This window comes from Panthera onca, chromosome F2 (genome assembly GCF_046562875.1).
Source record: "Panthera onca isolate mPanOnc1 chromosome F2, mPanOnc1 haplotype 2, whole genome shotgun sequence".
In the NCBI taxonomy this organism is placed as follows: Eukaryota; Metazoa; Chordata; class Mammalia; order Carnivora; family Felidae; genus Panthera; species Panthera onca.
In genome coordinates this window covers 20,702,501-20,717,744 of record NC_138356.1, presented here as the reverse complement: position 1 = coordinate 20,717,744, position 15,244 = coordinate 20,702,501, and the positions used below count along the sequence as shown (strand labels likewise).

The 15,244-nt window shown below is 42.0% G+C and overlaps 1 protein-coding gene across 16 annotated transcripts in view; it reads left to right on the top strand.

Annotated features, from left to right (window-relative positions):
• Nucleotides 1–15,244, top strand: part of NCOA2 (nuclear receptor coactivator 2) — a 291,324-nt gene that overhangs the window by 217,366 nt on the left and 58,714 nt on the right. For all 16 annotated transcript variants that reach the window (XM_060610715.3, XM_078441775.2, XM_078441778.2 and 13 more), the window contains 2 exons: nucleotides 10,918–11,021; nucleotides 14,950–15,127. In XM_060610715.3, coding sequence (XP_060466698.1) covers nucleotides 10,918–11,021; nucleotides 14,950–15,127 — 282 coding nt within the window. The remainder of the gene's footprint in view (nucleotides 1–10,917; nucleotides 11,022–14,949; nucleotides 15,128–15,244) is intronic.

The following is a 15,244-nucleotide window of genomic DNA, read 5'->3' as shown; positions in this document are numbered from 1 at the left end:
CTAAACATTCACATAGGAACTACCTCATGTTTACGTCTTAGTAATTAACCTGGCGAGTTGATGCCGAAGGCACCTCATCTTTAGCTACCAGAGATTTTCGCCCACAGGTGATTCTGGTGGTCATGGAGGGTGAGATCTTCTGGAGCCCGCCTCTAGAGTTGGGCCTTCACGTGCCTCGTGACCCTGGGAGTGGACACTGGCTGCGCTGGGCCTGTCTGGTCCCTGTCCATGGAGCGCTCTTGCCGGGGACCCTGCATTTACCTTCTAGTTCTCGGGAATCCTGATGGCCTGGTCCCTCCCCTCAGCTCTGTTTCCTCCTGCTTCTGCGGTTGGCCAGAGCCACAGCACAACACATATTTACACGGAGTTCTTACATTGTTATCAGTGCTTTGCTTTCTCTACTATGATGATATGATTTAGCATAATTTAATGTTTTAGGTCTCTAAATTGGATGATTCTGTGTTCTATTATCAGCTTCTTGCATTAGGTGCTTGAAATTGGGAACACCTGCTTTTTAAAAAGCACGCTCATGAGGCCCTCCCGTAATTGCCGAAGCCGACCCTGCCAGCGAGGGGCCTGGGGAGAGATGCTCTTAGGCAGAATGAAAGAGGGAATCGTGGCCTCCCTGTGGTACTGTTAGAATCACGGTCGGGGGAAAGGGGAAGAACAGCCATACAACTAGCTGTCGCAGTCTGTTTAGCAGGCATAGGCATCGGGTCCTGCGTCTGCGGAGAACTGGAGGGAGCAAATACCCAGCTGGAAGAAAAGCATAAGAAGAGAAGCACCAGCAGGTCTGACAAGCAGAACATAACATGAGCCGGATAGCAAGGTGCATGTCCGTGAGGGAAGTGGGGAGCACAAAGGACACTAGATGTGGAAGAATGCCCCCCAGCGACAAATGAAGGTCAGGTTCTGGGAGGGTTTTGAGTCACCGAACATCCGTCACTGAGGTGAAGCAGAGGCTTGAGATTGAAGTCCTGTGAGCAGTCAGAGGGAAGTGGGGATTCATGGCAGGGTCAGCAACAAGGGACAGTGGGAAATAGAGGAACCAGCCCTCCTTCCCTTCCTTCACCCCCACTGCTCTTCCCTTTCTTCCCTGTGCTTTTATCGGATGTCATTCTGGTGGTAATAAGCTTTACGTTAGCCATGGGGTGAACCAAGTTGATTAAGAAAAGAACCTTGCAGGCCTCTCCAGGAATTTTAGCTCTTCCTCTTTCTAGATGGGTCTCCTGGCCTAGGCAGTGACCTTACCCTTAGAGGCCAAGGCTTCTCCCTGCCCAGTGTGTAGAAAGAACAAGAAACCTGAGGAAACACCCAGGCAGGTAGGAGATTTGTAGGACTCTACCTGGGTAGGTCTATTTTCTTCAACGCTAAGAGTGGCTGGGGATATCCTAGAGTCTGATTAAAACTCCCGTGATGCCCAAACTACTATTTTTTTATGAAGCAAGTTATAACTTTCCTAGTGATAATCTGGATTAATAAAGTGGGTCTGTTTTTGTTTTCTTTCATCTTCAGAAAGAGCCTTGATGACTTCCACAACCACCACCAAATGGTTTCCCAATTGGCCTGACCACCATAGGAATTATCTTGATGCCCTTAGCACATGGGCTCTGACCTTTTTTCTCATCCCTTTTCTACCTGATACATTGAGTCCCAAAATCAGAGTCTTAAATCTCCATTATGTTAAGTACACAGTAAGGCTCTTCAGACAGATCCCTCTAAAGAGGCATTGGTGATTTTTAGATCCTGGCTATACTGAATTTCAGCTACAGCTTTGGAACTCTTCAATATTAACCCAATGTTATTGAGCACCCACTATATGCCAGGCAGTGAATAAGAATATCTTTTTTCTTAATGTTTATTTATTTTTGAGAGAGAGAGAGAGAGAGAGCACAAACAGGGAGCAGCAGAGAGAGGGAGACACAGAATCTGAAGCAGGCTCCACGCCTCAAGCTGTCAGCACAGAGCCCAACGTGGGGCTCGAACCCACAAACCATGAGATCATGACCTGAGCCGAAGTCGGACGCTCAACCAACTGAGCCACCCAGGCGCCCCAAGAATATCTTTCTGATAGCCAAGGGGCCAAGAATGTAGTGAAAGGGAAAGATATGCAAACAAATCAAACATTTTGAAACACTAGGATGAGTGTAGACTGCTATGGGAGTGGACACAGGGCGTTGCAGAAACACAGAGGAAGGTACCTGGCTTGATTGTAATGAGCTTCTGGAACAGTGATGGGGTCTTAAAAGAGAACTGTTGGAAGGGCATCTGTACAAATGGAACAGTCTGAGAAAATGCTTAAAATCTGGAAACAGTATGATGCATTTGGGGAGATGTATGATAAATATTGCTGGAGTATAAGGAATATTGGGAGGTGGTGCTCGCTGTGCCAATAAACAGAATGATTTGGGAGATAAAATATTTGCACTTCCTAGACCAACGTCCTAAAGAGTTTTAGAGACAGCTTTTTCTGTCATTTCCATATTTTATCAGAAACTTTATTAAGTGCTCCTATAATGTAATTTTGTTGGCCTTGTTTGCGTTAACGTATGTATGTGAAAAGAAATGAAACGTTTGTGTAGTTTGGTCTTTTGAGAATGCTGCCTTTACGTATTCTTAGTGCTGAATTAGAACTTTACCTCACTTCTCATTTCTTTCACACCCATTGATGTTTTTTGTTTCCCTGCCTTCATCTGGCCTCAGTCTCACTGTTCGGCCTCTGAACAAATTATGATTCCTCCGTTTCCTTATTCGGATGACTTCTAAAACCTTAGCCAGCAGAGCCTAGTGAGTTAGAATGAACCCTGAATAAGCAGTTTCCAGATTTTATTGTGCCTTCATCTCACAGGGCCCCGCGGCAGAAGAAAATTCGAGTGGAGACCTACCGCAGTCGCACTGGGGGATGAATGAATGCTCACATAATAACTTAGTGACGTGTACTTGTTGCCTTCCCGTTAATGAACTTGCAGTATTTCTGAGGCCGTGTTTCCATGGTTGTACACAGGCTTCTTTCACTGTGCGGTTCCCTGTGTGTCTGATTTTGTTTCACCTTCTGTGACCTGTGAATGTAAGGTCCCACAGCACAGGCGTATTTAGATTATGTAAAAGAGATTTTAGACAAATTGTTACATACTCACATAGCTTACTATGAAAGGCTATCCACGGCCTGTTTTACCTAACAACGCGTTGATACGTAATATATGAAGTGGGGAACTAAATAAAATTGTATATTGGCGATAGCAGCTTCAACGATAGAGTTCTTAAGACAAAAACATTTTTAGCCAGTTAATACCTAGAGTCTATTCTGGTTACTGTGTTCTCTCTCGATAAGCGCGGTACATTAATTTTAAAAGTAGGGCCTTTACGTTTCAAACTTGGGGCATGGTTGTCGGGTGTGTTTAAGTAGTCGTGCCTTACTGTGGATGAAAACCAAAACCAAACATGTTGCTTTCTCTGAAGCAGAGCGCGGAGGCTGGGGGCCGGGGGGTCTGCCCGGTGGAGATAGCCTTGAGATTGGTTCATTTGCTGTTTCTTCTTGCCGAAGGGAGACCATGATATGTTAACAAGAAGCTCAGTGTGGAAGGAGGGAGGCAACTTGGGGCTTAGGTTCCTCCCACTGCTAAAGAACGTGCAGCTGCGCGGTTTTAATATGCACGGCAGGAGGTCTCACCAGCTTGATGATATATAGTGCATTAATGTTGAAAAGATAAACACATTTGGAGAGCACAGGAAGGGCCTTGTGTTTTTATGTTAGCAGAATGCTTCCTAATGAATAAGAATGTGCTGCTGGCTTCACAGAGCCATATGGCAGCTTTTCTAATTTTAGTTGGTGCAGATGCATAATTCTCTGGTTTTACCTTCTAGAACCTTTGAGATGCTACATAACTTTTCCTGTAATATTTAATCTATGGTGCTCGGCCAGAAATCGCCTGTCGTTGTCTCCGTGACATCGCTCCTCGACTGTCTCACTACTGCCAGGTTTGACAGTCACTTCACCTGAAGTCAGCCAGCCCCTAAATGCAAGAAAAGACGAGAATTGTGGATCTATTCCCACTAGAGTCTTACAGTTTGTTGTGGAGGTGATTAGACTTGTGTTTGACGTCAATCTACTGAAAAATTGATAGTTTCTGGGTGAGTGATTTTACTCATTTGGAAGCAGTGGAACTAATTATAAAGCCTGCATAAAGTATCAGGTTCCATTTTAGTCAAAGATTCTAATACTTTAAGTAGCACTGCTTCGATAAAAGCAACTACCCTCATATTTGACCAAACGTACAAATAACTTTTAAACTCCTCCTTGGCTTCACATGTCAGGGGCATCCAAACATGGGCAGCGCTAAAAGTTCTCTATAGATGTGTAAAGATCCTGTGGATTATCTTTCATCTGATGTATTTTTACGGAATGAATCATTGATGTTTGTTTGGATTCTGCCTTTTTAAACATAGACTAATTTCCACAAGTTTTCCCCAGTCTCTTCAGATGATATTTTAAAAGATGAAGAAGTAAGTTCTTCCCGTTATCTTTCATAACAGCTGCGTCGCCCCGTCCCCCTAATGGGCAGACGTTAAACAGCGTTTAGGGTTCTAAGTCATCAGTGCCGGAGTTAGAGCAATTAGGTGGCTGTCCCTTGAGCCATGACCACCATCCCTGAGAGGAAATAGGACTCTGTTCTGGTAATGGTTTGTGGAAAGAACCTTTGAATGTATGTATGTATGTTCTCAGTTCAGTTGCCTAATAAACAAATAGATCAGACTCCTAACATTACAAGATTGAGTAAGTTACCAAAATCAATAAGGGATGTCTTAAAAGAACATGTAAAGATCTTTAAAAAACAAAACAAAATAAAAAAAACCCCCATAATTTGAAAATAGCTAACTATAGTTTTTTTAAGATAAATACATTTTTATCTTTTCTTTTGTCTTTTTTCTTTTTTTCTTTTTCTTTTTTTTTTTTTTTTGCTAAGATCACAGCTTCTGATTTGTTGCTGTTCTCACCAGAAACTTAAATTTTACTTTCAAATCTATGCCTGGTAGATGCCAGTGATAAGGAGCAATTTAATCCAGCTGCTTCAAAAAATACCTGTATTTTAAAATCACTTACGTTTCTAGAGATCAAATGCTTCCCTATTCGCTTTTCCTTTTGTTCTAAGAGAAAACATGAACAATAATTACTTGTAAAGAAAAGCATATGGAATATAATATTAATGATTTTCCCCCAGTTTGTGGTATGACTCATCTTAACACAGTCCCTGAAGAGATAGGGTTTTGTTCTTTGCTTTGAAACTGGAAATCTAATTAATTGGTATTGGATTTCTGGAGTGCAGGCAAATGGAGGAAGGAACCGGACGGGATTGCACTGAGAGCAACCACCCAGGAGGGCAGGGACACTCGGGGAAAGATTACAGAGGCATCCTTGGGTTTTGCATTTGTAAAACTGTGTTATTAAAAAGATCATAGCTGTTTTATGATATTTTGATCTTTTGGGAGAGTGAGGAAGAAAGGGATGGAATTATTATTTTCATTGTTACTCTCTTAGGTCATATTTTTTATCTAAAAAGAATAATGGTTTAAGTGTAGCAAGAAGAAATAGCAGTCAAGGCATGAAGGAGAAATCTTTTCATAGGCTCAGAAAACTAAATTTGATCATCTCTTTTTCCAATTTAAGAGTTCCATCTATAATGGATTTCATAAGGTTTTGACCGTATGAAACTCTGTCTACTCTCAACACATCTTTCTACTCTTGCGTTTACGGAAGGATATTTTTGTAACAGAATATATTTTTATGGTTAATGGATGCAAAATACAGAAAAGTAAATACAATTTGTGATCACTGAGAAAACTGCCTAATTTAAAAATATTAAGTAGTGTATTTTAGTATAGTAATGCTGTACTTACAGAAGTATAAATATATCTAAGGATTTGGGCTTATTTATATCTGGCACATAAAAATAGCATACTCATTACTGAAAGGCTCCATCAAGATACCAGTATATGTCCGGTTATCATAATAACGTATCTCTCACTGGAGCCCTTTTCTTCCTCCTATTTAATTTCAAGGCTCAGCTGAACATTGAACAGAAGTAGTAATTACTTCATGAAAAGTACCCAAAAACAAATTCGTGGCCATTTTAATTTAGATTTCAGTTACATTAGTAAAGCCATACTTCTGTGTGTTTTGTATCGTTTCATATTACTGGTTTTATTCTCTTTAATACTGAGAAATTATCAAAGCACAAATTCAATACAGAATTGAATACTAGATGACAAATTAGTTGAAATGCATACATACAAACATGTAGTGAGGACGGGAGTGGAAAGCCCTAACTTCTTGACCCTTCGTCTCATATATTTAGTCTGCGAATAGTGAAAATTTCCCGTTCTGTTAGTTACATGAATATTGTGTAAATATTGCAACATTTTAAAAGTTCTCTTGCACATAATCAATACTCTCATTTAGAGTTTTCTTTCAAAACACTTGATCCCCTAATACAATTTCAAGTTGATCTTGTGAAAAATGCACTGTTTTCTTTTTTTTTTTTTTAATTTTTTTTTTTAAACCTTTTTTTTTTTTTAATTTTTTTTTTTAACGTTCATTTATTTTTGAGACAGAGAGAGACAGAGCATGAACAGGGGAGGGGCAGAGAGAGAGGGAGACACAGAATCTGAAACAGGCTCCAGGCTCTGAGCTGTCAGCCCAGAGCCCGACGCGGGGCTCGAACTCACGGACCGTGAGATCGTGACCTGAGCCGAGGTCGGCCGCTTAACCGACTGAGCCACCCAGGCGCCCCTTTAATTTTTTTTTTTAATGTTTATTCATCTTTGAGAGACAGAGAGACAAAGCATGAGCGGGGAAGGGGTAGAAAGAGGGGAAACACAGAATCCGAAGCAGGCTCCAGGCTCCGAGCTGGAGCCCGACGCGGGGCTCGAACTCACCAACTGTGAGATATGACCTGACCCGAGTCAGACACTCAACCGGCTGAGCCACCCAGGCGCCCCCTAATGTGCTGTTTTCATTTTTAGTCGGGAATTCCTAGGGTTCCAGCTTACATGGACTTTTTGCCAGTGTTCCTTAGCGTTGGTTTCCAGAGGCACAGTGGAGACTTCCTCAGGGCCAGATGCCACGTGTCCGTCCCACCGGCTTCCGTGTCAGGCTCTTGTCTGCCATCCACTTGCTTATGCTGCCAGGTCCAACTCAGTTACAACGTACGTGAAATATTTTCGTCTGTGTCCAACGATCCTTATCTCTTCTTTGAACTTAAAGTTAGTTCCTTGCAATTATCCCTAAATTGCTCTCATTTAGTTCGATTGTAACTGTTGTGCCCTCCCAGCTAGATTTAATCTCTCAGCTGACAAGGATTATTCACTCCACTTGCACCACAGGCAGAGCGAGACACTGAGACACAGAGACGAAGAGACTGCTGAATAGATCCCGGTGTTACTGGTGACTTCCTCATGATGGCCACTCACTCTGCGTGACTTCCTGTTGGCTGCTTTTCTCCTTTGAAAGACTGAGCAGTTGGATATTATAAAGAGAAAAAAATGACATGTCTTAGTATTACAAATAATTTTTCAGGATGATTACTTTTAAATTGTTCTTTAAACTCTACAAAATATTAATGGATGAATTTAGGAAAACTTGGGTCTTCAGAACGATGATCAGATCCTCAAAATGTAAATATCTCACAAGGTATATTGATGGTCTTTAAAAGGCTTGGAAATGGATTGTCACAGACACTCTTATTTTCTATTTATTTTGCCCCACAAACAGCATTATTATAGACCCCCAGCAAACAACAGTTTCTTACTATTGTGCTCTCAGAATCGCATACGACAAATCGCCTGCTGGTTTCTGGCAGTCAGCAGTAGGTACGGAGTTGCCCTTGTGATTAGTAGCTTGTGCTTTATGAGTCACTTTCCCCCAAGAGTAATCTGAATTAATCAATCCATTCTTTGAAAAGGATAAAACCACCAGTTTTAACAGTGGAAGGATAAGAGAAATGGGGACCTGAGACAACATTAGATGCCTTAAAACTTACTGAGTAAGGCAAAGCAAGATGATTTATCTCCTCAGGAAACCCTTTCTCCCATATTTCTGACCCTGCCTACCTGTTCCATTCCTCACTCTGCACCCTGGAGGGCCCTTAGACCTAAAGGGGAAAATCTATTCCTTTTTCCACCCCCATCTCACCCACCCACCCATGCCCCCGTTGCCTCCTACGTTTCTGGGAGTAAGTGCCCAAGGTGGATCTAGTCTTGTTAGCCACCAAATATTTAGTGAAAACCTGCTCTGAAATAGGGACAGTGCCCATTAAGGATACAGATACAGTGCCGCCTTCATAAAATCTATCTTCTGGTGGGGTAGCATGCTGTTTATTTCCTGGACTGTGATTCTCACTGCAGGAAGTGGGGAGGACAAGATACCTTCCTAGGAAGATACATCAGAATGTCATTCAAAGAAAGCTTTTTCAGTCTGCAAATTCTGGTAGATCCTCTCTGGGGAGGTTGTCTTCTCATGTCCACCATTCCGATTTGAGAATCACCACTGCTACTGAAAGAGGTTACTGATGGGAGCACGATGCTCCTGTCAACAGTGAGGAGATTAGAGCAAAGGGTGCAAATTACTCTTTCTGCGGGATGTTAGCACGTCGCTTCACGCTGCCACAACACCAAAGACAAAAAATGAATTAGGATGCAGTAGGACCACGTAAATATATAGTATCTATTTTATGAGTTTTAAAATTTAGTATTAGTGAAACTCAGGATCCTTGGGCCCGAAGCCTGCCGGGACCTCCACAGTACCGGCTGCTAAATTAGATGAAGCAGCAGGTGATGGGGTCAGTCCTATTCCTGGACTGGTGGGTAGCAAAATGAGTGGAAACTGTAGAGAAATCTGTAGCCTTACAGAGTGAAGTAGCGAAGAAAAAAGAAAATTACGTGCCCCAGTATGCGTTTACTTGGAGTATGTTTGGCAATGAAAAAGACTCTAGGCAAATGGGGATGGTGGGGGAGGGTCGTCTGCAATAACTGTCTGGAGAGCCTGAGGTACGTCCTGTCCCAGTTGAGGCTGAGGAGTTGGGCTGAGACCGAGTCTGCAGGTAAAGCAAGGGGGTAAGGTGCCTAACAATCAAGAGCTGGGGATGGCAGCAAAGAAACGACCAAAATGAAGACTGACAGATCCTCACAATATTGACCTAGAAAGGCTACCAGATAAGATCTAAGATCTAAGATCTATTTAGATCTTAGGAGGTGATCCAGGAGTATAGTAATTGAAAAAGCAGATACAGTCCGCATATGATAAGCTCTGCAAAGAAGTTACTAAATTTGGCATTCAGTAAGGAAGAACTAATACAAGTATGCTAGTAGTAAGTTCTATTTGTAAACTACTTTATAGTTTTTAATTTTTTTAATGTTTATTTTTGAGAGAGAGCGCGCACGCGCACTCACAAGTGGGGGAGGGGCAGAGAGAGAGGGAGACAGAATCCGAAGCGGGCTCCAGGCCCTGAGCTGTCAGCACAGAGCGCGACGCGGGGCTCGAACTCAGGAACCGTGAGACCATGACCTGAGCCGAAGTCGGACGCTTAACCGATTGAGCCGCCCAGGCGCCCCACTACTTTATAGTTTTTACAGTGTGTTTTACATGACATTCCATTTACCCCTGTCACAGTCCATGATGCATGGAAGGCACGTACTAAGGCCTTGAAAAGTTGGGAGTTGAACTTACACTTGAACTACAGCGGTCACCTTCCCTTCTCCCCTGATAAATATACACGTGGGAGTGCTCCGTCCTGGGAGTGGCAAGATTTGGAGGACCTGCGATTCCCAATTATTTTCTAGGTTCTCAGGTACAAATTCAGATTTCCAGATTTTTAGAATACCGTGTAAAAACTTTTTTCAAAAAAAAAAAAAGAAGAGGCCGCCGCAGCAGCCGCAAAATTTATCAAGGTCATGAGAGCAGGTTGATTCTAAGTACTAAACGGATTTACGGTTTTCTTTATTTGCATTTAATTACAATGATAACATTCAGTGTAAACAAGGATATAATTTATTCAGGTGCAAATAATTGGCACATTGTTTTTGTGTTGTTTCCTAGCAAGTTGACGATACGTATCTGTTATGTTTTAAACTTTTTTTGGCGTTCTTGAAATAACTAGTTTGCATAAGTATTGATGACTGGACATCTATTTATTCTCTGAGAATTATCCATGAGGGGCATTTCCCCAGGCCCTCCAGGCCTGAACGCTGCCTGGTACATTGTAAGCCGGAGCATATGTGGCGCCTCCTGTCCTAAAAGGGCGGCCCCTGAACTCTAGGGGCTTGATAGGGTGCCTCTGGTCTCTGCCTGAAGTCGTTCAGCGCCTTCGACCAGACAGGGACCGCCAGCCTTCAGGCCACTTTAACTGAATGTGATGGGAGGTGGAGCAGGAGGAGAGCCCACGAGGCACTTGTTACAGCGTGTCACTTGGGGGCAGCGGTAGCAAGCTAGGACTCCTGTTTGTTCCTTCAAACACGTGGAGATGTGTCTCCGAATGTGCTACCGAATTCTGAACAGCAGGCCTTCCGTTATCCTAGTTTGCAGAGTCCCCTGAGCAGAGACTAATTGTGCCATAGTGTTTGGCGGTTTTGTCATCTAGGAAAAAAAAAAGGCTCGTCGGGGACTAGCCTGAGACCACTAAACTCATTTTAGCCACTGCCTGAGAGGGGATCTGAGCCACAGGTTCTGGAGGTGAAAAGTTAATGTTCTGCTTCCTGTTTCCAGCAGTTTCCCCCATTCAGCGGCAGTGGGGATGGACTCTAAATCTTTTATAGCCACGTCTGATTCCACTAGAGATTTAAAAAATCATTACAATAAAAATGTTTCTGTGTCATTCTGTCCTTGAAAAAGCAGTGCCATTGAATTCACGCTTCTGTTTGTTGCAGAGAAAGCAGCAGCTGCCAACATAGATGAAGTACAGAAGTCAGATGTGTCATCAACAGGGCAGGGCGTCATCGACAAGGATGCGCTGGGGCCCATGATGCTTGAGGTAGCACGCCCTCATTTTCGTTCCGTACTTTATGCTGTTGTGGATCTTCACATTATTATGTTTAATTTTCGGGCGAATGTAATGTAAGGACAATCTACGCTTAATTTTCAGTCTTGAGATTGGGGTACCGCTGACCTGTTGAGCTTGCTAACACGTGTTTATCTAGCTCCTCATTTCAGCACATATACATTTCAGGGCGATAATAGAGAATTAAACGAACTGGATTAGAATACAAATGGACAGACTTTCACTGCCAGTTGAGCATTCATTTTGGAAAACCATGTCCACAAGTCCCATTAACTTCTGCGATAGAGTTTCCGTTTGAAATGTTCCCCCAATTTTTAGGCTTTATATTATGCCGTATACACGTGCCTATATGTGCAGGTTAAAATTTGAGGACCCAGTAGAGGCTTCCGCTTTTTCTTTATGCTGCTTCAAACCAGCTCCTCTCCTAAAGATGAGAACTGAAGTAAAGGCAGAACTATTAAGATAAGCATCACAAACGTAGTGGTTGGTCTTAACTCCCTGTTGCTGATTAACTTTCGGGAGTTTTACGACCAGAATACTGTCTAGAATTTGTAGAGTCCGGCTCTCCTATTTTATGAACTAGCACAGTATTAAACACCGAGTGCTTTGCTGTACCTATTCCAAAATTAAAATTCAAGATGTGGGCTATGGTAAGATGAGGGAAAAAAAATGTCAGCGAATGTATAACAAGAAGCAGAGGAGCCCGGAGACATAAATTATGTCAGTTCTCAGGATAATTTACTCTGCTGGCGATAGGATGAGACTGAAAAGTACTGCACGGCCGGGAGCCTGGCAGCGTTGTCACTGTGGGAGCAGTGACTCGCAGCAGCAGCCGTACGTATGTGAGAAATTAGGGTTTTTAAAACGAAGGTAACCAGTCGTTGCCCTCCTTTATTTTAGCTGGCACTTGTGATTGTGGGTTTTTGTTTTTGTTTTAGAAAATCTAACTCTGTGAAAATTTATCTCACAGGTGGAAGTGCGGGGGGTGGGGGGCGGGGGGACTTTTGAAAAAAAGTAAAGACCATCTGACCCAGTCCTGGTATTTAGAAATGACGGAATTCCTGGAGCTGGGCCTGCTAGCCAAAAGGCTTTAAATGACCTCGTGTGGCCCCTTGCTTATTTCTCTTGAATCGCTGGCTTGACAGTATCCAACTACAATTTTCAGGGAAAAAGCATGAATACACTTAACCTGATTTTCCAGAGTCAACAAGGAAGGCCAGAGAGTGCTACTTCCTGCTTGGTTCTTAGAAACAGATAAGACACCTCTGACAGGGTGGATTATTTAGAATTAGATGAAAGTAGATATGTTCCCGGGAACATTTTTTGAATTATAAACAAAATTGGTTTGAAAATCATAATCTGAATTATTAGATTATTATATTATTAGGAAATTCTCATATATCTGTGTTTATTCCTTGCATGGGAGAAGGTTAAAATAGGGTAAGCACTTCTGGGAAGATTTTTGAAGCTCCAAAAGCGAAATGTTTGGAGTAACCCCAAGGCTGTGATGCAAAGCCCTCTGAGCGCATGGTCATTGATTATAGACATCCGATGGCTGGGTATCAGTAGGCCTTCTCTCGTAAAATCCAACCAATGTTTTTGCTATTTTAAAGTAGTCTTCAGCGAATTCATTGTACTCATTTGAGTACTTGTATAGCAGCAGGACCTTAGTGCTGAATATGTTAGAGAGCTAATGCCTGAATCTAGTGACTTAAAGTTTGAATTTAAGTGTTTTTCCCTGTTTACATGGAATAATTTGAACAGGGAAAACTTGTTCCCGTTGAGCTGTTCCTAGGCATAGATGCACACTCATGCTTACATCATAGCATAGTGGTTGCTAGGCAACAAAACCAAATGTCAGCTTTTTTCATCAGAGCATATCATAGTGTGCTTTTAAAAAAAACACAGTCTCATGAGATGAAACACTTTCATCTTTCAGTTATACTATGCTACAAATCAGTCTTTTTATCATGGTACAAAACATATGAGAAGCTGTTTGCACTTTCAAAAGTGAACTGTAAGTAATATAATTATGAAAATCCCTGTGAATGTATATCCGAAGCAGTTAGTTTAAAAGGATACGTGGCACATAACTAAACAGCTGACTTGCTTCCTTTCACCCTTCCCAGACGTACACCTGCATACACATACTCACACGAGGTTTTTTAGGGGTTGGTGCCAGCCTGTTATGGAGGCCATCTCCATACAGTCTTGCTTTGCCCTGCAAAATTAGTTATACAATTGGTAAAACCTGACAGAATATTTAAGAAAAACTTAAAACCGAATGGTGTTATATTTAAAAAAAAAAAAAAAAAAAAAAAAAAAAAAAAGCTTTTCACTGGTGCCTTATGGTCATTTCTAATTTGAGAGAGCACTTAGTTTTGTGAAGAAAATAGAATTAAAGATGGAATATATTCCCAAAAAGCTCACAAAATAGGAACCTGTTAAATAATAAGGAGAAAGCAAACTAGGATAAAAGTAAATACTTCATGCCCCATCCATACACATTGTTCTATCAATATACACATGTAACATTCATGTTAAAAACAGTCGTAAACACAAACACATAGCACGGAGAAACTGACATAAACTGGGTAAACCAGCTGACCCTGTTTCGAGGTATGCCTGATCAATATCAAGCCTTCTCTAGTCCTGATCATTCACCTAATCCATAAAACAGGATCTGACAAGCAAGGATCAGAAATGGAAAGGAGGAGTCACTAAGAAAAACTCCCTGAACTCTCAACTTTTGCCTCACCGAGGTGAACATGGTAGGAAAAGACTGGGGTAGATATCAAAATAGAATACTCTGCCACTTAGTAATCACGAGCATGAGCTGTAGAGTTGGGTCCACCTGGATTCCAGTTTTCCAGCTCTGCCACTGGCAAGTTTCAAGAGCTTACACAAGCCACTTAACCTCTTTGAATCTCAGTTTCTTCCTCTGTAAATTGGAGAAGACATTCCTTCCAGAGTTGTAAATATTAAGATGACATAATGTGTTTAAGGCACAGTGAACATGCTCAGTAGTTATTCTTATTATGTTCATTTCCTGAAATGATCCTAGAGCCTTTCTGTCCTTCCCTAATCTAGATTGGCCTGACAACAGCAAGGAGTGAGGCCAAGCACACGTTATGGGAAAGCACTAATGTTATCTGGGTGACTGGGGACCTGCATCTCGATGGCCTGGAGAACAAGTAGTAGAAAAGGGCACAGTTAGTTCACTTTCCAGTTCTCGCTGTCAAAATCCAAACGTCAAGTCCCCTTCCAGTCTTGGGACAGTGCTGGCCACATCTCCACCTGTGGTCCCCATTGCCATATCAGAGAGACACTTCCCAGACCCTTTCCCCAAACCATAGAGGATTGGCTTTTGAGATCATCTGCAATTCTTTCCATTTAAACCCTGGCAGCTTTAAAGGTAATCAAATCGGGGTCTGTTTAATTTTTTTTCTCTTTAAACCGAGGGGAAATTAGCAATGACCCCTTCCTCCCATTGTATTACATGAGAAACCGTACAACATAATTACTTTGTTTTGGGTTGGTAACATAAATGTTGTTGTCGGGGCCGTGTGGAGTCCACCAATATAATTTTGAAAATATAGATAAATGCCTGTACTTACTTGGCAGTAATTATTATCTTCTGATAAAATAACAGAGTAATGTTGGTCATTTAGTGTGCGGTAAGAAACCCTGATCTAGGGTCTCTCCCACTTACTAAGATGGAATAATTTCACCAAGAGAAAATGTGCTAATTGTTCCTAAAAACTAAGAGAGGGGCAAGAGAGAAATCTCTTCTCTATCTATATGTGAATTATACATTTCCCTTAATGGGATCAGTCCTTCTTAACAACTGCATATGATTTTCTGTTGTATCATGTCTAACACAATTTGCCTTTTCCCTCAGGCCCTTGATGGGTTCTTCTTTGTGGTGAATCTGGAAGGCAACGTTGTATTTGTTTCAGAAAATGTGACACAGTACCTAAGGTATAACCAAGAGGAGCTGATGAACAAAAGTGTATATAGCATCCTGCATGTTGGGGACCACACTGAATTTGTCAAAAACCTGCTGCCAAAGTCTATAGGTAAATGATGGTCTGCCGGGTCCCCCGCCCCATACACACGTGGTCTTGGTTGGAGGGTAAAGTAGCACTGTATTACGTCAGTAACTGGGTACTTTTAGAGATGCTTAGATTAAGTGT